This window comes from Varanus komodoensis, unplaced genomic scaffold, assembly GCF_004798865.1.
Source record: "Varanus komodoensis strain SLA01 unplaced genomic scaffold, ASM479886v1 scaffold1, whole genome shotgun sequence".
Classification (NCBI taxonomy): Eukaryota; Metazoa; Chordata; class Lepidosauria; order Squamata; family Varanidae; genus Varanus; species Varanus komodoensis.
This window is the reverse complement of record NW_025335268.1, coordinates 99736942-99764798: the sequence shown is the minus strand read 5'-3', so window position 1 is coordinate 99764798 and position 27857 is coordinate 99736942. Positions and strand designations below refer to the sequence as shown.

The following is a 27857-nucleotide window of genomic DNA, read 5'->3' as shown; positions in this document are numbered from 1 at the left end:
GCACCAATACTGTCATCATTTCAGCACCATCTTCTATGCTGAGGAATTTAAAGACATCTTAGGATATGTAATTTAGATGCTTTGTACAGGTGTTCCCATGTCAAATGCTTTTTCCAGGTCTATTTCTTATCAAATTCTGTTTTAGCTGTTCAATTGTTTGTTTTTGAATTTTGCAAAAAAATTATGGCATTTTATTATATTACAGTCCTATTCCAGGGATCATTGTAAACTTGCCTGGAGAGCTTCAGCTATTGTGTGGAGTAGAAATGAAACAGATAAAACGCTGATGAAATTAAACATCAAACCTCTGGACAAGATGGAATTCCCTAATGCATTGTAGGAAAGTATCATGGATGTTGTAGAAAACAGTAACTGGGTCAGTGAGGGTACAATTCTCTGTCCTGTTCACTAGGTAAATGTCATAGATGGGAGACATGTGGGCAATGACAGAAATCTATAAAAATGCAAAGATAAACAATTTTCCTCTAAAGGAAAAGATTTATATTAGACCAAGAATTTGGTGACAAATCTACATCAGAATAACTTTGAAAAAATAATATATTTTAGATGTTCCGGCAATCTTGCCTCTTTCATCATGGCATGAATAACCATCCAACAAGGATCCAATTCTCCTTAGATGTATTTAGAAGACACGTGGATCAGCTAACAGGTTAATACTCTATGACCATGCCTTTACTTTGGTGAGCAAAACCAATCAAAATTCCACCCAAATAAATAGGACAAGATCCAGGCTCCAATAGATTAAACTCTATGTAGATTTGTCTGGGGTGGGGTGGGGGGCTGGAAACACTATTAAATGGCTCAGTCTTTCAGCAGAAGCAGCCCAAGTCTACTTGATTATTTACTACCTGGATTACAAATTATAGGAGCAGTGGCAATAGAGGAAAAGGACTTCTTTCTTACTGTCACTGCCGAGGCAGACTCTTTTTATAAACGCCCGATGATGCAATGTGTCAGTTTTGTTGCAAGTTGCATGCCATCTGTGCTCTAGTCATCTCCCTTCCAACTCGAGCTGTGTCATGTACTTTTTAATTCAACATTACTGACACAGCAGTAAGAGACTATTCCTGGAAGCTATTGTGCAGAAGGACAATTGGCCTTCTATTCTACAAGTCTGGAAGATCAGTGACAGAGTCATTACACATAGCAGGAATTTCTTTGAGTTTGAAGAGAAAAGATCTATATACACAGACGGTGGTGAAATAATATCACAGGTGAGTGAAAAGATGCATTACCCATTTCAGAATTATGACAATTCTAGACCACTGAAATTAATGAATCTTTAATACTTCTTTTTGTCTAATGCTCAATTCCATTTGCACATCACTGTAAGTATTTACATAAGCAAATGGCACAGTGATGAATAGTGAAAACTTATAAACCAGAGGTTGGAAACTGCAAGACAACGATGAAGAGAGGACCTGATGATTGGACATTCATGCTTGAGCCTTAGCAAATTAAAACTTCATATTTTCTTTTTCACATTGTGTGTGTGTGTGTGTGTGTGTGTGTGTGTGTGTGTGTGTGTTTAACTGACAGATATGTAGCACCATTGAATTTCACAACAATTTGATGTGAATTTGGGAACCAGTGTGGTGCAGTGGCTAAGAGCATGGAACTGGGACTCAGGCAATCAGGGTTCTAGTCCCCACTCAGCCATGGAGCCAGATGGGTGACTTGGGGCCAGCGTTCTCAGCTCGACTTATTTCACAGGGTTATTGTTGTGGGGATAAGATTGAAAGCAGCAGGAAAGAGATTATGTAAGCAACATTGAGTTCATTTGGAAAAAAGTAGAATATAAATCAAGTAACTAACTAACTAAATAACTTGTGGCCTATGATCTGCTATTGTTTAAAAGTTGCACATATCCAGTGCAAAGTAATTCTGTGCATCTTTGGCTGGAAGTGGAAGCTACTGATGACCACACTAAATAGGGCAGATGAGAGCTGTAGGTCAAAATAAATGGAGGGCCACAGGCTGCACTAAAGATGAAGAATAAACACATACACTCCAATAGTGTGAGGAGACAACCTACCAGTTAGACAGCCACCTGACATAAGCAATGTTGCTCCTAGGTGAGCACTAGGTGATGAAGGACACCATTTTCTATGGGAAGTACCCATGCAGTGTGTGCATGTGCACATATGCATATCTCTCATTAAATGGCTTTAAGGCTAGAAATGGGCATGTTGGTGAGGTCTTCTCCAACCCCAAGACTGGCCATGAGAGGTACCTTTATATTGGCTTGAAAGCAAACCCATCAAACAGTAGAACATCTTTGGTGGACCTCCCAGATCTCTCCTGAAGGTGACTTTCTGATTCTGCAAGGAAAATCAGACCTGGAAGCTCTGTTTAGTTAAGACTTAATAGGACAGAAGTGGCAAGTGATGGTCAGGGTAGGAGTGACACATACAGCACGCTCTTCTGTTGATATGGTCAGTGAACTACAGTAACAACATTCTTTCTACATTTTGTGGTGAATCTGCTGTATTGCAGAAGATTTTACTGGTATGTAAAGAAAGCATATTTTCAATTCAAGTGGAACATAAATGTGACCTGAGGCAGTGCAATGCACACAAACATGCACAGAAACATGTGATTCTGGTTGGTTCATGTCCATGCAAATTGAACATTGTAGGTGGGGCAGGGATCTAAACATGGGATGTGCTTTCCTACTTGAAAGTTGCAGACTAGCATATATGAACGGCATTAGTTTGGACGAAGCCAAACAAAGTCTTTGTAGTTCAAAACTTTGTCTTCTTATTCAAAACCTGAACAGGGAGTAGTTGATCACTGCTTTGGCCCAGCTGGTAGATCAGCCTTAGTAATAATAATTAACCCTCAGGCATATAACCAACAAATTTCTTGTTGTTAGCCCTCTTAAAAAGAAAATCATCCTCTAGATCTAGAGGAATGCTTAACCATGTGTGCAGCCAAAGGTATGATTCATCCTCTTTTCCCATCATCCCTTTCTCCTTTGTCAGGGTAGTACACAGAGGACAATACGCATCCTCTACTTGCTTGATACAACTTTTCAGGCCATGTTTACAAGGCTGGGTTTCAGTCAGGTTTAATCTGAAGCAGAAGTATACCTTAGGGACAGACACAAATGTTATGCATGCAGGCAATAAGCAAAAGGGAAGTGTATGCACTGTTGTAGCCAGCAGGCCTGCCTTTATAAATGGAGGGTGATGGCTGGAACATGAATAATGCATGCATTACAACTTTGAAGCCAGTCTAATGGGCTGTGTAACCTCTTGATTGATTTTTATTAGGGTTTGTATGGAATTAGTGTTCACCGAGGTCACTGGTTACAAAGAAATTGGATAGCACGAAAGTGAGTCAAAGAAGCAAGACCTAATTGAGGGAGACACAGATCAAGAATCAGAGAGAGTGAAAGAGGACCCAGAGTTAAATTATCTAATCATTGGCAAGATAATGTACACGGAGGAGTGGAGGGAAATAAAGGAGATATAAATGATGAAAAATGACAGCTTAAAGGAAGAGCCTCTAACCAAACACTCCATAATTCTTTCACTAAACAATGCATAGTGGCTAAGAAGTCTTTCAGTCACTTTCTTTAATCTATCCAGTGGCCTAGAGATTGTTGTCTTGAGGATACAGGATACTACTTAATTACTATGTATACATCTCAGCAATGTAAGTACGAGAGAGAGAGAGAGAGAGAGAGAGAGAGAGAGAGAGAGAGGGAGAGAGAGAGAGAGAGAGAGGGAATACAGAAGGGGCAACAACTGGTGGTTAAAGGCATTCATACAAGTGAAAGATAACTCCTGGATAAAGTGCAAACCAAGCAACAATCTAGGCTTCAGTGGATTCATTGCAGCCAAGAAACTATCATCTCTGTTATAAATCAATGACCCCAGTATTATAATCATAGGAATCACATCGAGGCAGAATATTTTTCACTGCTTGTCCCCCAAAAGAAAAAGGCACTAAGCCATCAGGTAATGAAAATCCTGGGGGCTCATGCAAACAAGTTTTAGTAAACAGGGAGACATCAGGATGGTAGGAAGAAGGAGAACAACAGTTCCAATCCTGTGCAGATGAAAGTTATTATTTTATTACATTGCATTTATATCACACTTTTCTTCATCTTGTCTTCCTAGCCTCAGAATAACACTTCATTAGATGTGGTATTTCAAAGTTAAGATTATACAGCAAGTTTCCCAAAAGAATGTTCTTTAGATGTTCTAACGTAAACCATCTACACTTGAAATCTAAATTGGCCACCTCTGCTTTGAAGATTGTTAGGAGGGATCATAGGAAAAAAAATTCTTCCTGACCCTAGGAGGAAATAAATTATCACAGCAGCATGTCGAGATTTTATGAAGGCAGACACTGTCTTGACTATAAGATTGAAAACTTCCAATTATACATTTCCTGCTTTGCTATATTTCAGAATAATGGTTCAAAATGACCATGTATATAATTCACTAAGATATTGCATTGTCCTAACAAAAGTTTGTCTTATTGGATGCACACCTTAAAGTTGGGAGGGAGTTTGAGAGTGTCGAAGAAGCCAAGAGCAGTGCTCCCAGGGGGCCTGAGTAGGCTGGTCTTCCAGCAGGGTCACCCAAGGTAGAACAGAGACACCAGACTAAGATGCATCTACCCTGTTCAGGAGTAATCATATTAGTGGAAGAGGATGGATATCTCTAACCTTGATGAAAGTGGAGAAATAACTGAAGTGGAGAAACTACTACAGGACAGAAGATGACACTGGCAGAAGATCTTTCACCATACATGGCAGTGTTGCCCAAGCTAACTCTGCTCTGTGATGCACAGAAGAAAGGCATGGTAAACCACTTCTGAATAATTCTTACCTTGTTAACTCAATGGTGAAACCAAAATGAAACGAGATAATACCAGAATATGAGACTCCTAGGTGAAAAGGCACTCAACCAGTTACTGGGGAAGAGCAAAGGACAAGTACAGATAGCTGTTGCTAATGATGTGACGAAATCAAGGCTGGGAGGATGTCTAGTGGCTGACTTGCACAGAGGCAAAATGTAAGTCCAGTGCTGCACAACACATACACTTGGAAGATGGTATGTGACAAGTGTGAGATGAGGCAAACTGGAAACTGTACAGCAAGAAATGGAATGCAGTACCTGGTGTGAGCAAGATAAACTGGTCTGGAATTGGGCATGTTCAGTCAGAAAAGCAGAAAGCATTTTACTCTGGAAATGACAAATACAGAAAAAAGAGTATGGCACCAGTACTGAGGGAGTCACGCAGTAAGTGGACAAAATGTAAAGTCCACCCTAATGCTATCATTCAGAATTCTTGAAAAATGTAACAACAAAACCAACAATTATTCAAGTCTGTGCTCCAAAAACAGATGTGGAACAAGTTGAAAATACTTATGCGAGCATCCAAGTAAAAACTGATACCATATCAAAACAAGAGGTTTGCCTGATGCCGACTTTATATTCTTTTCAGCGCCAGGTAAAAACCTTTTAGTTTACCCATTATTTTAAGGATTTACGCATTTTAATTTGGTTTTAATATTTTTCTACACTCGCATTTTGTTTTTTGTTTGTTATTATCTATGTTATTTATTCAGTATTGTAAGCCATCCTGGGATAATTTCTGTGTAGGACAGGATAAAACTATTATACATAAATAAATAAAATAAGAACTGCAGATAATCACAGGTGACTGAAACACAACAGGAGGAAGCAAAGAAAAATCAAATGTTATGGAAGAATTGATTTGTGGTCAGAAACAAAACAGAATGGCTATGAAGCAAACCGCTTGTTTATTGCAAATACAGAATTCAGGCAATTAATTGGACAAGTGTACACATGGACATCACCTGATGGTGAACAAAGAAATCAGACTATGCAATTGGGAAATTAAGAGATGAGAAGTTACATTCTCACTGCCAAAACAAAACCAGGAACAGATTGTGATAATGGTCATGAACTAATAATATAAAAATCAGAGTAAACCTGGAAAAGATCACTAGTAGAGACATACTGCCAAAGCACGAAAATAACATTCCTGAAGAATTTAAAGCCCACATAAAGAACAAAATTTGCTTTACTGAATTTAATTGACTGTGAACTGGAAAAGGGGAGTGAAACTAGAGGCATCACTGAGGAAGAATGCAAACATTCCTGTAACAAAAAGAAAGGTCTAGATGAAAGCTCTAGATCTAGATTAGCAATCAAAGTCTTCTCAGCTAAGATTCAAGTCCACCTTCTGTTTGGGGCTCTGTTGGGAACCTACAGGTCTTTTCTTCCTTTGGAAATAGTTCAGTTCAAGTTCTTGAGAACCATCTCTCAAGAACCTTTCTGGTTTCAAATATGGTCCTTCGACATGAAGCTGGCCTTCTTAAAATGGAAACTTTGGCCTGGATCTACATTTTCTCTTATTGGCTCACGCTTGTCTTCTTTCCAGTTGGTTTGGTCCCTCTAATTATGACCAACAGATTCCAGAGCTCCTGGAGCCAGGTAATTAAGGCCAAATTGCAATTACATGGTTATTCATGGCCTGCTATCACCTCCATGGGCTATGAACAGGGTGTTAGCAGGACTTAAACAGCAGGCCATTGATTTAGAGCTACAAGCAGATTATCCAATTCTATCCAGAAACACCTTCCCGAACTATTCTGTATATCTTCTCCAACCAGCCAGATATATCAGTCACATGACAATCCTGAAATTCAAAAGGGCTTTATCTTTAGTTAGATTCAGTGCCCTCCCAACAGATGTTACCAAAGGAAGATATCTTTGAACAGAGACTGTGTCCATGCAGGGGAAGAATAATTGAATCACTGGAACTTTATTCTTTACGGCCTTCTCTATGCAGGTGTTCTCCAAGAATTGTTATTCCTACTCTTTTCTAAATATCCTGGCCATTCCAATTCTTTTTATCTTAAGATGCTTTTATCAGATCAATCTGAATTTATCTCTTTAACCACATCCAAGAACTGTTCAATAGTCTGTACAGTCTACTGTAGAATCAACTCTAAATATTGTTAGGCTTTTATTAGAACAAATAAATAGAATACATGTATTTTCCTTATCTTAATTAACTATAATTTCAGAATTAATGTATTTTTCTTATTTTAACTAATCGTAATTTTGTCTTTTATTTGCTGATCAATTACCAGATAAAGAATTGATTGATTGACTGATTGACTATCACATACAGACAAAAAGAACTTTTACACTGGCTAGTAAATAAATAAAAGAACAAAAAAAGAGGAAAAACAAGATATTATTTTCCAAAAGAAACAAAAAATCAAAGGGATTTCAAACCAAGGTTAGGAATGCTGAAAGACCAACTGGGGAACACACTCACTGACCAAGTTTAAATAAAGAGAAGAAGGGAACAATATTCAGAAGAGATTTTTAAAAATGACAGACTCCTTTGAAGAGGAATCATATGAAGAAGAACCTAAAATTTTAGAAAGTGATATAAAAGCTTAGAAAGAATAAAACACCTGGAGTAGATGAGGTACCAACAGAATTATTCCAAGCTGCACAAACTAAATTGGTTCAAATCCTAACTAGACTATGCCAACAAATATGGAAGACAAAACAATGGTCCAAAAACTTGGAATGTCCAATATATATTCCAGTCCCTAAGAAAGGAGATGTTAAGGAGTGCAGCAACTATAGGACCATTGCACTAATTTCCCATGAAAACAAAGCAACATTCAAAGTATTACAACAAAGAATTTTATCCTGTATTGAGCAATGTCACAAATACACATTGTCTACTAAAGTACACCAAAGCATTTCAGAAGAAGCTTGCTGTACTCTATAAAGCATAGACCAAGCTTCTTAAAGCATGGGTCATGTGAAGGTGCTGGAAGTCAGACTAGATGGCCCAGGAGGCCCCTTCTGACTTGCTCTGTTCATATGTTTTCTATGTTTCTGAAAGAAATGGCTGTGCCTCAGCATTAATTGTCCGGATGTGTAATCTGTAACATGGAGAAGAAGCTACTGTTAAGACAGAATATGGAGAAGCAGAATGGTTTCCTTAGGCCAATGGTTCCCAACCTTTTTTTATGCTCCAAAAAATGTTTGATTTATGTTTGTACAAAAGTAATACAGCATTTGAAGATGAAGAAGTCATTTTTTGAATCACAAAAGGAAACACTTACAGTACTGTGGGTGAACAAATTAAACTAAAAAAAGCTTTTAACTCAGTGCATAAAATTCAAATATAAATTGAGCAATTAGGGGGAAATGTAAAGGATAAAATCAATCCCAATTGTGAACGTAAAATTCAATGACTTCCTTGCTCCTGCTTCTCATTCAGGATTTTATCAAAAGGTAGAACCTTCTTGCTGATTGCAGTCCTACAAGATTCCTACATTTTGTCTTGATTGACAAAAGAGAACTGAATCCAAATGCAAACAAAACAAATAATATTATTGGGAACAATTTTGGCAAAAAAAAAAAAAAAAAAACAATTTTGCCAGGTTGGGAACCCCTGCTTTGGGCACAGACATCAGACAAGCGTGTATTTTATCTCTGTGTGTGTTCAATTTATTTATTTAGCTAGTTAGTTATTATATTTTTATACCACCCCATAGTCAATTTGGATCTCTGGATGGTTTACATATTTTTATAAACATAAAAATTTTAATAGACAAAAACAAAATAAGTGACAAAATTACAGCATTTAGATAAAATTAATACATGGCAGACCAGCAAATATAGTAAAAACAGATCTCCTCTAGTGAAGCATTTGGCAAATAAAGATCTTTTCACCTGGTGCCATAAAGAAAACAAGGTTGGTGCTAGGCATATCTCCTACGGGAGCATGTTCCTCAGACAGGATACTGCTACTCAGAAGACTCTCCTAGTTATTATCCTCCGTACTTCTTTTGAGGTGAGAAGGACTTCTAGATATGTTGTTAGGATCCCGGTAGGAATGTATGAAGTAAGACATTTCTGCAGATAACCTAGCCCCAAACCTTTTAGGGTTTTAAATTTCAGAACAGTACTTTGAATTGGGTCCATACTTCAACTGGCAGCCAATGAAGCTGAAAGAGGACTGGCATGATATGGTATCATGAACCAGTCCTCGTTATGAGTCATGCTGCTCTGTTCTGGATCAGTTGGAGTTTCTGAACCATTTTCAAAGGCAACCTCATGCAGTGCACATTAGAATTAGTCCAAATGAGATGTTATCATGGTGTAGATCACTGTGGCCAGGCTTTCTGTCCAGATAGACTGATTTACCAGCTGTGACCCTAAGCTGATCAAATGTGCTCCATGTCACTGAGTCCACTGGATCCTGAAGCACCCCCAAACTGGAAATAATGTCCTTTTGGGAAAGTGCAGCCCCATACAGGAGAGGTTGAACATCTCCCAACTGGATAGATGGTCTACCCATCAAAAACAGCTCCATCTTGTCTGAACTGAGTCTCAGGTTACTGGCCCTCATTCAGCCCAGACACTGATTCAGAACAGCCACTGCCTCACCTGGGTTTGATCAGAAAGAGAGGTAGAGCTGAGTGTCTTCACTCAGAGCATATCATAAGGACAGCTGGAAAAGGAGTAAAAATTGGTGGAAGATACATCAATTATTTATGTTGCACAGATTACCCCATTTTGCTGTCAGAAAGCTGCAATGAATTGAAATGACTGCCAGTGAAAGTGAAAGAACAAACACGTCTTAACATTAAGCAAATAAAAAAATCATGAGTACTGAAGTATTGTACAACTTTAAGGTCAACAAAGAAGAAATTGCACTTCTGAAAGATGCTGGGTTAGTCATCAATTCAACCAAGGCTGCATCAACTGCAACCAAAAAATTCGAAGACTGACACTCAGAAGGGCAACAACTTGAAAAGAACTAGAAAGAACTAGAAAATCCCTATCATGATGTGTAGGGATGTTTCATCAGAGACCAAGGCCAAGATCATCTATACTATTGTACTCCTGATCACTATGAAATCTGGGCAGTGAAGAAAGCTGACAAGAAGAAAATCAATGTATTTGCAATGAGGTGTTGGAGGAAAGCTTTGTGAATACCCCAATCTGGCAGAAAGATAAACAAGTAGGTCAAATCAGAATTTCTTGAAGCTTAAATAATGAACCTGAGGCTGTCAACGCTGAGTTATCATGTTATCATGAGAAACAAGACACACTAGGGAAGACAATCATGCTAGGGAAAGTTGAAGGCCAAAGAACAGGAAGACCAAGGATGAAATAGATTCCTTCCATAATGGAATCATCAGCCTTGCATTTACAAGAGCTGAGGGTTGTCAAGAACAGGGCATTTTAGAGGTCATACATTCATTGGTTTTACATAAGTTGAAGATGACAACAAAGAACAGACAAAGGTTACTGTATACTTAAACTCTGCTTTTGCAGTATGATTTCAGGAAATTAAGTGCATGAAAGTACGTGACAGCTGTAAACAGCAAACTGATAATGAGATGCAATAAATGTATGACATAAATATTACCTGATGAATAATTATTTCTCATTTGAACTGGACAGAGTCTGAGAGTGAGAGAGAAAAGGAAGTGGAGTGATTAGGCTAAATTAAGCTTTGGACTCCTGAGAAGTGGGATGCTTATAGGTCTTGATAAGCACTGACAATCAGGAAATCAAAGATCTAGAGGGACAATAAGCTTCAAGGTGATGAAACACATAACTTTATTTTTCAATAAAGCTCAATGTATATCAGTGCGCTCAAGGTTAATACACTGATCTACTTCAAGGGCTATAAAAGAGAAAATGCACGCTATTAAATTACTTTAAATTATTACTGAACAACAGCAAAATATTCAATCAAAATCATCTGGATATTTGTATATAAAATGTGACATGGAAAAAGAATTATCTGAAGTGCTGTTGATGATAGCAATGAGAATCATTAGGTTATCTGTGCATATCAATGTGTTTAAGCTGAATGGAAATATTATGTTATCAACAAACTACTGGTATCATTTTCAGAAGAAAAAGGGCTGGTGTAGAGGGCTGGAGGAGATCCCACACCCTGATTTTCACTACTACTGTTACATGCATATTACCAGCATAAAGAGGAGAGACCTGTTTTACCAGAGCAGAGATATACCAGTATTTTGTATCCATAATGTACAACCAGATGCCACTGGGATGTTACAAGCAAAGCATGAAGGCAGTATCTGTGGCTGATATTGGGAAAGTGGATGTGAATAAAGAATGGGGTGGATGGAGCGTAGGGAACTACAAATGTCTGCACTCTCCACTGTAATACAAATTTACTCACTCATTACTTACCATGCTTACAACCCAGTGTATTTTTCAAAAATAGTATCTGGTGTTTTACAGTGTAAAATAAAAGTATTTTAAAAGTAATTGAAAGTAAAGTAGCTGTATCACCCTTAATAGGGAAACTCTAGGCATTGACTCTTGAGCTGCCTAGATAGTTCTGGTGCGGAATGATAGGCACGCTTTCCCCATCACAGAAGCTGTGCGAAAGAGGGGGAAGCTACAGCTCCAGGGACACACACATGGAAGCAGACTGTTTAGGAAATATGTGTACATTTCTAATATTTGAATTGATAAAATGCATATATTAGAACAATGACAACTAGAAAAAAGTGCATTTTGATGCTTTACTCAATGGGGAGAAAGTGTACATTGGGAAGTGCATTTTCTAAAGTGTATCCAAATGTGTGCTTTTCCCACTAAACCAACAACCCCTAAAGGTCTTAACAGGAATAGAAACAAGCTTCAGGGTGAAATCAGAGAGCCTCAGCGAGATAAAGCTTCATTGAGTCAACCAATCCTATGTGCAAATAAGGGTAGCGTTAGGGTGGGTTTAGGGTTGGAAAGACTGCTGGGAAAAAGCCTTGTCACACCAAACGATCCTCATGACCTCTCATATATACCAGGAAAATTGTTACTAGAAGCAATGTAACACTATGCTTCCAAACATGGCCCATGAAGTGACAGAATCTCAGCTATCAAGGCTTTTGATTAGGCAACCAAATGAAAATACTTTCTTTATTCATTATTCTTTTATTATTTACCACTTTATTATTTTCAAGGCCAGGCTAAAACCGTTTTATTCTCCCAGTGTTTTAAAATTTCATTGTTTTAATTGGGGTTTTATTGTTGGTTGGAAATTTTATTAGGGTGCTGCGTTTTGTTTTATATTGTCTTATTGTGAAACCTTCCCCAGACCACGGTAAGGGATGATCTAGAAAAGCTTTAAATAAATAAACACAGCATGTAAATGTATCCTTGGTTATAGGTTACAAAATGCTAGGGACAGAGTGTGGCAAAAAGAGAATAATGTTGGGATCTGGCATATATCTCCAATTAAGCTATTCCCTTGTCAGCTTTGTCAGTAGCAAGCCTGCAAATGGAAGAAGAAAGAATTCCCACCTAGCTGTGACTGGGGCCTCTCAAAAACAAGCAAAGAAAATGGAATGGACAGGAGAGAACCAGCCACTGAATACTAATTTATTTCAGTGGTTACAAAGAGGATCTTAATATTTTCAGTGTCTGGCAACTATCATGGATTCTGGAGACCTTTTGTATAATGGTCATTCAATTGCTTAGCAATCTGATAGGCACTTTCCTTAACGGGTTGGCATGAGCGTGAAAGCACAGCAAATGGCATGCCAAGGAGTGATCTCTAAGCTACCAAATGATGCCAAGTGCAATTAGTGAAGTAATCTGCTGAACATATAATTACAAAGTGGGTTCTATTCAGGGCGGATTTACAGATTAGTTGGTTGGTTACGCCTGCGATAAGAAGGGAAAAGAAATTAATGGGATATCAAAATATGCACTTGCTGAATGACAAATCAAGGCTTTAGAAATTTGGTTTTCTTTTCTTTTCTTTTCGTATCTCCCATGTTTCCAAACAGCTTTGTGTGACATTCTCTTCAAAAGAATTCCTGGTTACATGAAAAATAGCTCCGAACAAGCGGAGGGAGGGAGAAACTGAGCATTAATATTTAATGGCATTTTTTCCTAAGCATCACTTGCTTTCTTTCTGGTTCTATGTTTTGCTTTTGTTTTTTCTTCTTGTTTTTGAAATCCTGACAGACTCTCATCCTTGAGAAGGGATGTTTTCATTCTGAGCAAAACTGGATATGGCACTGATCACTCAATGAACTGCCCTAATGCTTTGCAACATATTCTCATGTCTGCTTGCCTGGAGTTTCGGGTTTTTTCCCAAGGTCGTAGCCAGGGTGCCAAGGTATACATTGATAACATGGGAACGAAGTAAAGAGTCTAAATGACACATTCCTGTGCAGGTTTACACAGGAAAAAAAGCCTTTCCCCAGCCAGCAACACACTCTAATTCTCTGAAGTCTGGACTGGAAGACTGAACCATTGAATGGAAACATAGACTACTCGTAGCTCAATTACCTGAAGTATATTCAAGGCAACAGGGTATGGGTCCAACATACAGTGAGTTATTTAAGGAAACAGAAACCATTCATAAGCTTTTGGGACAGATCTAGACAGTTGTTTACAGTATATCAGTGCTAGGAAACTGATCATACTTAAGTATTGAGAGAAATAATTGATTAATTATGTGAGCAATCATTGTATGATTGGCTAATTATTAATGTAAAAGTGTTTAGGTTTGAAAGGGATATGTTTTGATATTATGTTAAGCTGCCTCGAATTCCATTCTGCTCAAAGACCATATACAATCTAAAACAGAAAACAAGAAACAGGAAGCTGGGATGTCAACCTGTCAAGTGGTAATATATAATTGATGCCTACTTACATAGCTTTACTGCACTCATATGCACAGTATAACTTACATATCCAAATATGAATGGTATAATCTCTACTAGGCAGGAACCCCATCATTTACTTAGCTGGGAAAAGGGAAGCCTTGGAACGACTGGTGAGTGACCATGTTGATATAGCTAAGTGGACTATATTATATAGTTGATTGCTGTAAACTGCCTAGAGAGTTTTGGCTGTGGGGTGGTATAGGGATGATGATGATGATGATGATGATGATGATGATGATGATGATGATGTCATTTCATATTAGTTCATGTGAGTGAATATTTGAGATAGGGTCAGCTGCCCCATTTCCCATTCTCATTTGCAAGCTGCAAATCAATCTAGGTATTTCCATAATTTGGGAGAGGAAGGGTATTTTGAATCTTTGGCATGGCTTTGTGGGGACATGAGGCTTACTGTAGTGACATGCACTGATTCCTTTCCATCTTTTTCATTTTTTAAAACCACAAAAGCCTTTCATCTTCCCATGACTGCTTTGTAGTATTCCCATTCTATAGGAGATGTTTTCTCAAGTTTGGAAAGCAGCATTTGGGAAACATATATGTTTCAATTAAATGAGATTTCTGGATGTATGCCCCTTCACGTTCTTTTTGCATACACTGGCTTTGTAAATAACATATTGAAAAGTGATATTAACTGTTTTTGCAAATGGTATTACGATGTTTCCACAGTAATACTATTGCTCAGGCTTAGCTACACTACTCCTTTGCAGCAAAGCATCTGGGAAATATGTACTTATCTAGAGCTTCCTTCAGCACATTATTCCATTTACTTTGGATGGTGGCTCTGATTGATAAGACATGGTAATGAGAATCACGTTAAGAATTTGGATAATCTGAAGTTTTGACAGATGAAAGGGCAAAGATCTACTCAAGCACTGGTTTTAAAATGTTGGAGAGTGGGATGCAAAACTAAATTTCTTTAGTGAAAAGATAATGAAAAGATCTCTGGTAGATCAGTGTTCTCTCTAGTCCAACTTTGTGCTTAGGTACTTCAAGGCAGCCAACAAACAGGCCATAAAATCAATCATGCTCTCATGCTGCTATTATTCCCTATCAACTTGTATTCAGTGGTACTCGTATAGCCTCTGTACCTGGAAATTCCACAGGACAGTATCCACAGTGACACTGCCGACTCCATAAATTTTGTGATGCTATTGTAAGTGATTTCTCATGCAATGCCAACATCATTTATTGGCACAAAAAGTGTTGAACTATAAATTCATTTATGTTACAAGCAATGTTTCACCTGAGACCAGCTTGTGCTTACTCATCATGGTCAAGACCTTAAACGTCCATTAAATTGTTTAATTCAATTCTATATGAAAAAGTACAAAGAATTATTTCCCATGGTCTCTACCTGTTTCAGTTCAAAATTTTTCAGGTGGTAATTGAATTCGGAGCACTTTATTTCAATATAAATAAATAATAAAATATGTTTACGTTGAGGAACCTTAATTTGTTTCACCTGGACCTGTTTCTAGGCTCAGGCAGCTCCATTCTGAACTACTAGAATGAATAGTTATATCCTCAGAGACACCATCCAGAGGAGGTCTTTTATCCTTTTATTCTTTCCCTTTTGTTAGCTCAATATGATCCTAACCAGGTGTTAGAAGATCAGCTCGGTAAAAATTCCATGGAGAGAAACACAAGCTCCATAGTAACCACTTAGAGACACCATAAAAATGGCATTGCCTGATTCTGTAGCTCTTGTGAAATGGCATGTATGTGTTCTCATTAAAAAAAAAACTCCCCTGTAGCGGAATGCTGCAAAACTAGCCATTCTTACAGAAAAATAAATGCATACATTGTTTTTTTCAATAGTAGTACTGAGTTCTCAATCAAGATCCCAGAAGCTAAGCACATTTGACATCAGTAAGAGCACTCACATAACCTCTTCAATGAGGCCTATTTTACTCATCATTGAAAATTGGCAGCCATATTTCTAAACTCTCACTGAATCTGTAGCAAATATCTTATAAGAATGAATCAGTTGTGTCAAATTGCGGGGGGGGGGGATTACTGTCCTCAGTAAAGAACCAGCAACAAATAAGAATTCCCCTAACCCATTTCTCTTGTTTCCTCTTTCTCCTTTCATTGTATTTTTGTTAGGAAACACAGTGCCAAAGTTCTGGAAGTGATGGAAACAGTTCCATTTCTCTGTGGGGAGGAAATTGACTACAAACAGGGCTTTGGAGGTCAGACTAAGCAGCAGGATGTGAAGAAAAAGAAATGAAGCTACAGTGTGAGGGGTTAAACCAGTTTGCTCCTTTTCCACTGAACTGGGAACAGTGAATTTAGCAGCTCAGACTGGGCCACATATGCATCAGACTCAACCACAGGCAGGGAATGGGGGCTTCATAGTCCTTCATCCTCCCCCCACCAACTTATTTGAATGTAAGAAAGATTCTTTGCAGATATTTGTAACCTTATTGGATTCAGAACGCTCTTCTGGTATTAAAAACACGTTTTAAGGATAAGCTCTGATGAAAATGAAGCCAAAGCAAGTGGGAACACTTTGACCATTACCATCAAAAATCTGTGCACAGCAGCAGCCAGCTAGGCATGCCCTTTAAAAGGGTGCGCAAGCTCACTGCCGCACAACACATACATGTTTTTCTGCATGGATCTTTCTCCTTAAGAGTGCTGCAGAATCTTATAAAAAGCCTCTTATTTTCAACATGACGTGCCTGTAAAAGCTCCTGTGCAAGATGGCTGGCCAACTTGTGCTCTTAAAAGTTCTCCTGCTTCTGTTTATTGATTCCACATTGCTGTCTTGAAACATTCCTATGTCTCTCATAACCTCCATGGTCTGCCTTTTGTAGATCCATCCTCTGCCCCATTGGCTACAGTGAACACCAGGTGCCACTGATGTCGCCACACGGATGCTGCACCACTCCATCCATCATCACCGCACATTAGCATGGCCATCTGCAGGAAGAAAGCTTCTGCATGAGCAGTGCAAAGTGTCCTGAAGGCATGGAAGCCTTCTTGCTCAGAAGCCACTCATCCAAAGGCTCTTTTCCATGCAGACAATCTTGCTAACAGTCTGTAAACATCAGACCAAAAGCATGGCCAACACCAGGGGTGGGACAAGAACAGGTACCCATTCCTTATTATTCATGCAATGTCTGCTTTAATGTAGGAAGAAGATCAAGGGGGCTCAGCTAGGTAAAATTGCTCAAGGACAGTTGTTCAGATGTTTTTGGTGCAGACAAGGCTGTTTCAGATCATGTGGCCAGAAGGGATGAAAAGGTGATCATGGGGTCACTGAACACTATCGGTAGATTGTGCTTTATAATTCTTATATCAAAACCAGCAGCCTGGTGTATAGCACTACACAAACACAATCATGCCTTCCAGCAGAGGGTGCTGTTTTTTTATCAGTTGATTCTAATACATTGACTCGTTGAGGATGCTAAGCATAAAGAAGACATGAACCATTACACATTGCCCAAGTTTTTGCTTTGATAGGTATCCATCCTCATTTCTCTTTATCTCACACATTCTTAATATCAGCTCAATGGGAGGGTAGGTTATATTTTGCAGGTTCTAAACCAAACTCTCACTGACACAGATACCCTCCATTCTCTTCCAGGCAAAAGCCATACTCATATTTCCAATGAAGCAATGCTTTCTTAGGAAAGAAAATTCTTACTTTATTCCAGAACAAAATTCTTGCATTGCTGTCCAGAATGCCCCTCATACACACAGAGTTTTAAAAAAATCATTTTGTGAAAATACAGCTTTATCTCCATCTGAATTAGGGAACCCCAGTGGACCAACTGTGAAAAGCCTATTGCTAGCAGCATAATATGGAATCTAAGAATGTGGCATTCCCTCAGGTGTGAAGTAGCCAAACCAAGATGCAACTTAATGGGTTGTCACATTTAAATAAACTGTTTGTCCTTGCCAAATATCCTGGGTGAAGGGTTCCTCCACCCCCACACCCCACCGGGAGACTAGCTTAGTACATGAGATGGGTAGAAAAGCTGTCCGTTGCTAGTGTTGCCTTCTTTTAATATGTGTTTCTTGGTACCAGAAGAGAATTTTTTTGCAGATAGTCTCCAATCTGTAAGTGGCCTTCACCTGCTAAATATAAATAAATCGCTGTGCTTCATCTCCTCACCAGAGACCCAGATATTGTAACCGTTGTTGCTTTTGGAGTCAGCATATATGAAAGCAGTGATACATTCACATTAAACTGACTGCTGGGGAAGCTCTGAAAGGAAGCAGTAGCAACCCCAAAAAGCAGTCTAAAAGGAAAGCCTGTCCAGAAGGCTTTTCTGGGTCTAGTTAGGACTCTTAAAGTCAAATCCCTCTTGCATCGCCAGGAGTAAGAATAGAGAAAGTGACTGAGCACTGTAGGAGGATGAACCTTCCAAAATGGGAAGGTCTGAGACCTGCAAAATTATGAATCTGGCAAAAATCTTTCATATTAGGGCTTACCCTTTGTGGCGGCATCCCATTTGCAAGTAGGGTTCATGGACACTAGTAAGCCCCTGTGCCTCTCACCCGCAATTGGGTGACTGTGTCGTTTTAGCCAATGAAAGCCTCCATTCATTTGTAGCCTGGGAGACTTAAGGAACTATGAAAGTGGTATTTCCATTCAAAAATCATGTGGCTATGTCATCTTCATGACCCCAAATCTGGGTCTCTGTCTCAACTTGTAGATTGAAAACAGAAGTTTAAGACACCCAGGAGAGAAAATAGTACTCCCATCTTGCATCACTGCATCCACAAAAAGAAGACTGTTTTATCACAGTAAATAAGACAGCTCTGGGTTGTGTTCTGCAAACATCAGGTGCTTGTACTATATGCATTTAAATCCAACACTGATGGCAATGCTTTATTATATTAGCATAATGATGAATGCCAGAGGATGAAATACGGTTGTTAATATCAACACAAGGGCCATCCTGCCAGCTTCCCGACTCCAGAGGGCAACGCAGAGACACCCTAGAGCAAATCTGACAGCCAGTTTTGATAGATGGACAAAGTAGCACATCTCCACCAACTCCCAGGGCACCTTGATTAACTCCAAAACTTACGTCATTATCTGTGTTTCTATGCCTGGTTCCACTAGGGACCCATCCACAAAGAGCGGTGCTGATGTGAAGCCGTATTTATTCCAGGTCCTTCCTTCATCGAAACTCACCCTGAGATTGAAAGAGATGAGATAAATACACATAAAAGGGTTTCAGTGGAGCTATTTCCAAGGTAATTAACCACCTTCTTAGGCTGGTGAGTGACAGTAGCTGGATTTATAAACAGGCATCAATCTTCACAGTCTTGCCTTGTTATTAATTAATGCTCAGCTTCGAGTTGCTTTGAAGAAGTAATGCACCATGAACCATTATCAAAGTCAATGAGGGATGACACTGCCTGAGTCAAATGATAGCCTAGCTCTGATCAGGGGAAATCAGAGGATCCTGCAAAAGAAAATTCCACCTCAACTTGTGCTGTAAACTATTGTTCTGCTTTAGGAGCTAAGGATTTCCCTGTTTCAAGGGAGGTTCTATGCCTTCATATACCTATTTTGGGTATATGACACAAAATTATTCTTTTGTCAAGCAGGCATGGCATTAAACACAAAGCTAAAACAATCAGTTATTCAAATTGGCTTAATCACATAAAAAGCATGAAGCAAGTGTGAATGTTCTGCAATATGCACATTCTGCTTTTTGTACAGTGTGTCATCAAGCTTGGTATGAGAGCACATATGACTGTCCCAAGATTCCTTTTTGTGGTATTTTATCAGGTCATATGTGTACTTGTCCGCATTAAAAAGCACTGTACAAATGCATTCTTTATGGTACGGATTGTATCAAGATTCTTTTCATGTGGTTTTTTAAATGATTAAGAAGAGCCGATGTAAGCACTGGAAGACATGTCACAAAAAGAATCATGAGGCAGTTCAGTCAAATCAAGATTGCCTCCCTCCCAGCCGTGCTTCATCAGTGTGTTCGTGTTCATTAGTATACAGGAATAGCGAATACTGCTGAACAAGAACAGCTTAAAGCTGAGCCAAGCAGGCCTACTCCAATTCCAGAATTAAGTTTAAAAGTTAACCTGCTTAATCTTGATTCTGGAAGACAAGCCTGAGAACCTATAAAGGAACTGCAAAGGTAAATGTGTTCCAAGGGACTGGACTGGATCCTGCTTTTGCTGCAAGAAGAAACACTGATCGAAGAGCTGCATCTGACTCGTGACTAATAACATGTTGTCAGAATTGTTTTCGCCATTTAGTGAATATATCTGCAACTGTCAGCTTTAGCACAGGGGATTTGTTTATTTAGAAGCCATACTAAGACTTGTGCCTTTGTATATAAGCTTGCTTGGAAATGATCTGTGGTCAGTCCCTGATTTAAGATGAAATTCCACAGCACCTGTAGTTTTTCCTCTAACTTTCTCACTTTTACAAAGTTAAGCTCCAGAGGTGCAATTTACAGTAGACTACAAGGGGAAAGCTTTCTTGACCCCTTTCTCACTGGTATTTTCTCTGCTATAATTCCTTCTTCTCCACAGTCATGTTTGGGAGGGCACAATCCTGGTACGAAACAAATAAGAGGGAAAAGGATAGAGAAGCCTATCCTTCACAAGACAGTCTTTTGGCCTGACTGCTGCCTTCCCCTCTGTATTTCAGTCTGTAAAAGAAAAGAATGGGGGAAAGCGCATGCATATCACATTTAATTTGGCCATTATTCTCAATGTGCAATGTTGTCTAGCTTATCTCACTTAAGTAGATGACTTGTCAGCAGAACTTGTTATCCCTCTGCTTGGGGCTAGAAATCAAAACCACTGTAGATACCACATTATCACTTCCTGGTAGAAAAAGTTTCATGGTATCTAGGCTGGAGCAAACCTATCCATATACACTCAGTGTCTTATTATAAACTCACTCACAAATGAAGAGGTGTGTCATGGAAAAGAGTTAAATAAGGGCCATATTTGTTTAAAATGACGATAGGATCAGCAGAAATGATTGTACAGGAGGCCAACGTCTTAAGGGTCCTGCAGGGTCCTGTGGACAGGGGTTTGTCCCCACTACTTCCCCTAAATTTTGCTGACTCATCTATCCCCTGAAGGAATAAGTGAGTCAGATTAACCCCAAATCTGAGTATGGGTTACGGCAATCCATAGCTTCCATATCCCTGCCAGCAAGCCCTGAGAATTGCCTTAAATGTGCATCCATTGGCTTGCCTTAACTAATTCTACATAATTACCTGCATGTACCTGCCAAATATGAATAAATTAAGTTAATCAACCTACCAACCACACTACTGTAACCCTTCTTTCATTGATAAGTGTACAATAGGTGACAAAACATGTCCACTTCTCCAATTTGCAGGCAGGTGGAAAACTTCCAAATCAGCTCTCAGAAGTGACCAGATACTACCTTCAATTAAGTGAAGGTAGGCAGGTGTTGGGAATCAAAGAGGCTTGATGAAGGTCAGTGCCAGCTTGAATAACAAGCCACACCCACCCTCTTCGCATACTGATTTTACATGCAGCTGCATGTGGATGAAATTACATCTCCTTGTTCCCAGTTGTCAGGTCAGGCAGGAGCAGGACATGCATGCATTTTTACCCATAATTATGTTTATTTGAAGATTTTAAAAAACCCTCTAAGAATGCCCTCTTACTATCCAAATGTGTTCAGAACACCAACAACTATGTTGAAACAGATGGAGAAGGGAAAAATCCAGCAGATTGTCAGGTCTGGTCTTTATATTGATTCAAAATATTTAGATTAGCTTGTCTTGCATGTTGAAGGCTGATACCATTCTCCTTCCCTTTGATTCTAAAACTCAAAAAAATCCTTTCAGCATGGAGTTCTTTGATTGTCTCCACAGCTAAAAGCACAGTTTGAGCTCTAGCTAGCCTTCCACAGAAGCTGAAAAAAGAAGTCTTTGCTCATGCACAGAGTTGAAACCAACTGGAAACTTCCCCATGGACACCCTTTTCACTAAAACTCTGGCTCCTCAGGGTTGCTGTTTCTGCTGGTCAGCAAGAGAGCTTCAATGGTGAAGCTAATTGACCATCACTTTTCTCCTGATGCCTCCTCACTGGCTCAAGGACTGGGTGTTGCACCTGCTCCCCATCTCATCCTGAAAACATTCCTTCCCTTCCAAAACAGGTTGATTCCCACTCTTAGTCTGAGAAACCTCTCTAAGCACAACTGAAGAAGCTCCAAAGGCTTTGCCCCTTCCTTGATCATCTTCCTATTTGGAATCAATAACTCCTGCTGAATCGTCTGCAACGTGCAAGAGTCTGGCCCACTCTCTAGGGGAATTTGCAAAGAATAATTCTTCAAGGATCCTTAATGGAATCCCTAGCAGAAGAGGGAGGTACATGAGAAGTATGCATCTTCCTTTAAGTCTATTTATAGTGGGTAATTTCTTCTACATCCACAACATAAGCCTGTATTTTGGACTCAAATATTAAAAACATTGCTTGGGGTGGGTGGATGCCTGTAGCTTGCAATTTTTGAATGTCCAGCCTATTACTGCCCCCAGAATTTCAGGCAGTTTTCTTTCCTAATGCTACCTGGAGATGCCAAGGATTGTACTTCACATCTTCTTCATGCAAAGCATGTACTTTACCATGAAGAATTTGAGCAAACCAAAATTTTCTTTACATCCTACTCCAATTATCTTCTAAAAGACATAACCAAAATGGAGAACCCTTTGCAAGGGGAGTGAACTGTTTCATTAAAAGAGTTCCCCTTTAGGTCAGCTCTAATGCAAAGTCCACAATGATTTCACTCCATACAAAGAATGTTATTCAGCTGCGGACTTTGCTTAGCACTTGACAATCTAAATATCAGTCATCATCAAATATGTAAATCTTTGCTTTGGAAATCTTTCCAAATCTTCCACTATCAAGAATGGGATACATGTCTTTGTCACCACTTCTTGGAGAGTTTTCTATTAACAATTCCTGTCCCATTTTATATTAGTCAATGGTCTTGCTAATATCATTGCAAAATCACTTTTCAAATATCTAATGTGCTACACAATGTGTAATTTCTCTAAAAATGCATTTAACAATTTTTTTATATATATACTTCCCCATTCCCATAGGCTCTGGGCAGTTCACAAGACATCTCTGACATCTCTTATCATATATATCTTAGAAACATAGAAACAGAGCAAGTCAGGAGGGGCCTCTCAGTCCATCTAGTCGGATCCCTGGCTCCTTTACGACATGCCTACCATGTGCGTGTCTAGCCTGTCATTGAACACCCTCACCGACGGGGCTTCAACCACCTCCTGTGGAAGCCCATTCCATACTGTTGGGGTCCTAACTGTCTGAAAGTACTTCCTGGCATCCAAATTGAATCTTGTAAAATCTTCACATCTTTTAACTGATAACAGCAGAATTGCAATGTTAGAAGTGCAACACCTGATGGATAGCTAAAATACTATCTTCAGTTAGAGAGGTGCAGAACAGGAAAGTTTGTGCAGCAATTTGCAGAGACAAAATTCCTAAAGCACCCTTACCATATGCTAACCTAAATTAAATAAGCTAATAAACATTGACAAATGAGAACTGACAGAGACCAAATTTTTGAATATGTGAAAACACCTACAATATTGCAGTGTAAAATGCAGAGCTTCCAGTTCATTGGCCTCTTCTGGTGGCCCACATCAAAGTTACAAGTTGAAGGTTCATTAATAAGTAAAGTAGAAGAGACACTTGCATATCATAACTGTGGTAAAGATGTGTTATTATTTGAATGAAAGCCATAATGTTCCATTTTGCACGGAGTCACAAGTGTCCATCTGCAAGAGTATTTTAATTCAAACACAGGGTGTATGGATGTCAGCTTCTGAAAGCTCTTTCCCTCTAATTTGTCCATTAACAGCTTCAGAAGTTGGAGTAGGTCAACCCATTAGAAGAAGCAAAACACCCACATATGTTTTATAGAACTCAGCAGTAATTATCAGTATCAATGGAAATTCCAGCTCGTCGTTCTGGGTGAAAGAGCTTTCTCTTTGTTTTTCATTCTCATGACATAAAATAAAAAGAAATGGCATCACTAAACATATGCATGGCTGCTCTGTTGTGGTTTTTTTCCTGTTTTGTTTTGTTTTGTTTTGTTTTGTTTTCTGATACCTAAGTTCCTTTGTCTCCTAGACATTGTCTGACGGGCCATAGGATCATTTGGATTCTCATCACCAAGGACAAAGTCTGTTCTGAACTTAGAACTGGGAACTGGAGCACTGATTCCACACCCTTCACAAAGAACCATGCTGGCTGCTGGCTGAGTCTGGAAAAGTAACCTTTTTAGGAAGAGACATGAGCAACCAACATATGAGGATCACCTCTGCCACTCCTTCTGTTCTATATTAAGCATAAGCATCAACCCATCTCGGTATGACTGTACCCTTAATTAGGACTGAAATTCTATGCACTGGGAATAAGTTTGTGAAAGTTCATAGTCAAACTTACTTATGTTTTACATGTATTATTAAAATTTTAACTTTTGTAAGCAGTCCTGGGAAACTATTAAAGCATGGGAATAAGTCAGAGTACAAGTAACATCCATAGGAATTAATAAATCTGTCAATTTGGTTTCTCTCTGTTTCTTATTTTTCCTGTCTTAAGTCTGCTTTCAGTTTGTCCCAAATATAGAGATTTTTTGTGCATGTTTCATCCCAATCCATGAATTTTTATGCATAACCTTGCCTAATATAATTTACTTGAAGCTATTGTCCTAATATAGTTTTGGACATTATTTTCATGAATATATGCATATTGGCATGGATATTCCTCTAATATTCACATTTCTGAATTCATGGTTTGTTGGAGAACACCACTGCAAATTTGAAGGAGAACTAAATTTTAATCCATGCTTAGTTCAAAAGTTTAACTGTAGGAAAATATGCAGTAAAAGCCAAACTAAAGGAATTTTCCTCTGTCATGAAAAATTAATAGGATTGTGTTGCATAGCTGAACATAGCTGGGTTATTGTGGAGTTACTGTTATTCTGCTTTATGTTTTTGTTGATGAACATGTTTTGAATTTCATTCCCATTAATACCATTGCAGATCTTTATGGTTCAATAATATTGAACATAATAAAGTGTGTGGGGTTTTTAAAGTAGGTTTAAATTAATTTCATTTCATTTCACTGACCTGTTCTGCTACCCACTTCACTCTGCTGCCCATAAGTTTCTCCTTCCTGCTTCCACCTTCAGGAGCCATTTATACAGAGGAGGGAATGGCTTTTAAATAAAATTTGTATAATATTACAGAATGAAGCTCCTATTCTATAATCTAGGAAAGAAGGATGCTACATTATCTAGCACAAACAGTCAGGTATGTACACACCTGTACATGCTCATGTACACAATGAAATATTCTCCCATACAATAGGTCAAAGTGAAATCAGGCAGCTTTCAAGCAGGGAGAAGGACCTTGTCAGGGTGAGCCTTTTATAGAATTACCTGAGGAAAACCTCAAGAGAACTTGTCTGATGTTAACTGTAATGCCCTCTGGGCACCTGGTAAAAACATTGTTCTTTGCCTGGTGTTCTAGCTTGTAGTGAGAGCTAGTTTAAATTTTTCCTTTTTTTCCTGGTGCTTTGCTGAATTTCACTGCTGTTGTGAGTCTGTACTACATTTGTATATTTTAAATGGGCATTTCAATATGTATGCATATTTTTCATTTTCAGTATGCATTAACCTGTGAATTTTACTGAAGGGAACCATAGCAAGCATTTAAATATATAAAATGAGCAGGTAATTAAGTCTGCTAGATTTTTATTAGTGTTGTTGTTGTTATTTTTCTTAAGCTTAACCACTGTTTCATTATTTGCTTTCCATCTTGTCTTCTGGTTACTTCTTTCCTATGTCCAAAACCAGCTCCAGGTGTCCTTTTCTTGACCTGGTGACTTATGAAGAAATGCAAGAAAAAATAGAAGACCTGACAAATTTTGCACATTGCTTTCTCTTAGCACTCAGCAAAGGGAGTGCAGGGGACATTTCTCCAACTGCCAATGGAATGGCTCATCTTCCATTAAGAAGCATTTTCCCAAGTGAAAGAAAACATCCTTACCACAAATGGCGAATGGGCATTGATGTGTGTTTCATAGCTACAAGGGCTCCTCCCCAGTCAAGAAACCACACATTGTATTCTTCCTCAAAGATCTGCAAACATGAAACAGACAGGGTGAGTTGTACCTCCAAGACCTGTGAAACTGCTGGGATGTTTTTTGCAGGAAAACCAATTGTTCCCTGAATCTTCCAGGAATTACCTGTCTCCAAGAATTTCCACCATCTGAAGAAACATACATGCCAATCTCAGTGTATGACAATTCTGGACCTATGTTGCCTGAAAAACCAAAAGAGAGAAAGATGATAAACTCATGTGTGGCTAGAGAGGAATTATCCTTTTTCTCTAAGCAGTTAATCACCTGCTGAAATAAATATTTTTACTCATAATGCAGAGAACACTGGAGAACAACAGGGAGCAGGTGAAAGGAATGAAGAAAACTGAGGAATATGGGGGATTACATAACTAAAAATATATTACTGAGGACTTCTATTCACAAGGAGTTATGTTGTGCTCTGTTTGCAAAACAGGAAAATGCAAAATTGTTTTCCACTAATGGAGAGGTGAGATGTTTCATCTGTTTAACAATGGCACTTTGTTTTTACATGTAACCATTTATGGTTGTTTATGGTTGCATGTGTACTCATAAATGGTATGCATGCAAACATGACTAGATAAAGCTCTTTTTTGAACAGAGCTTGGTACTCAAGCCAATTAATTTACATATATAGTATCTGTGCATGGCTCACAGAATTGAAATAGCTGGATGCGAGGAAGTTAATTGTCCCCTTCTCCCTTTTTATATTTTTATACAAAATTCAGAGGTAAATACAAGCAACATAAATGGAACCAATGAAATCACTGCCAACTGAATTGAAACAAAGTCTACTCAGGATGCATCTGATTCTGCTCTGAGTTTTTTCAGGTTATGCTAACTGTATATAACTTATCCCTAAAAGTCATATGGCATCCAAGTAACAGGAATCTCCTATCTCTGCCTGCATGTGATACGCACAACATTGACTGATATCACAGACCTGATAGCCATGTTGAGACACATAACTTTTCCCCTCAGCTTTTGTTAGGGATGTATAAATGTATTATACATGTGGCACCCAGACTATGGAATGCACTCCTCAGAGAGGTCCAGCTGGCACTGACGTTATACTCCTTCCGGCACCATGTAAAGACCTTTTTATTCAACCATCATTTTAATAAGCAAGGATTTTAGATGTTTTAAGATTTTTTTTTCTGTTCGCACAGTTGCATTGTCTATTTCTATTTTTTCTATTTTCTACTTTTTTCTTCCTTTTCTTTTAGTTTATAATGTTCAATTTTATGTTTTTAATAACTGTGGTTTTATTATTGTATTTTATACTATTATACTGTGCTTTTTTTGTCATAGAACACACCAGAACAGAGTTCCGGCACCTTTTTTCAACAGATTTTCCAAGTTTTAAGAGTAACTTTTGAAAATTGAATGTTTGGTCCGTGTGAATTTGAATCACCCTGTCGAGCGTAGCAGGTCGGCGGCAAAATGATTAAAATGGTGCATGCAGGCTGCTTGTGCGTTGAGTCTGATGCATGCGTACTTAGTCCACACTGGTTGTGATGGTGCTGCTTGGCTTGTGATTGGTCGTGTGGTCACATGCTGAGTGCTTACTGCGGGCAGCAACCGTTATGTTTCGTTACACAACTGACGTATGTGTGTATGTGTACAGTGATTGACTAAGCACGAAAGGTAAATAATTTCATGAGTTCCGGCACCATTTTTCTTAAAAAAAAAGCACTGCTGTTATACTATTCTATATTATGTAAGCCATCCTGAGCATTTGCATGGAAGGACAGGATATAAATGTTTGTAATAATAAATAAATAAATAAATATTACTTTATCCCCATTGACCTAAAACAAATATGAGAACAAAAACCTAGTACTTTCTATCTTGTTTATGAAAAAGTGCATTTTGCTAAGTTTTCTCAAAAAAACAAAACCAAATGAAACATTCGCTT

General features: G+C 38.6%; 1 protein-coding gene across 1 annotated transcript in view; it reads right to left on the bottom strand.

Annotated features, from left to right (window-relative positions):
• Positions 1 to 27857, bottom strand: part of LOC123027410 (VPS10 domain-containing receptor SorCS3) — a 597507-nt gene that overhangs the window by 74283 nt on the left and 495367 nt on the right. The window contains exons 15-17 of the mRNA XM_044438273.1: positions 26048 to 26124; positions 25849 to 25940; positions 18835 to 18942 (exon numbers count right to left, since the gene is read on the bottom strand). Coding sequence (XP_044294208.1) covers positions 18835 to 18942; positions 25849 to 25940; positions 26048 to 26124 — 277 coding nt within the window. The remainder of the gene's footprint in view (positions 1 to 18834; positions 18943 to 25848; positions 25941 to 26047; positions 26125 to 27857) is intronic.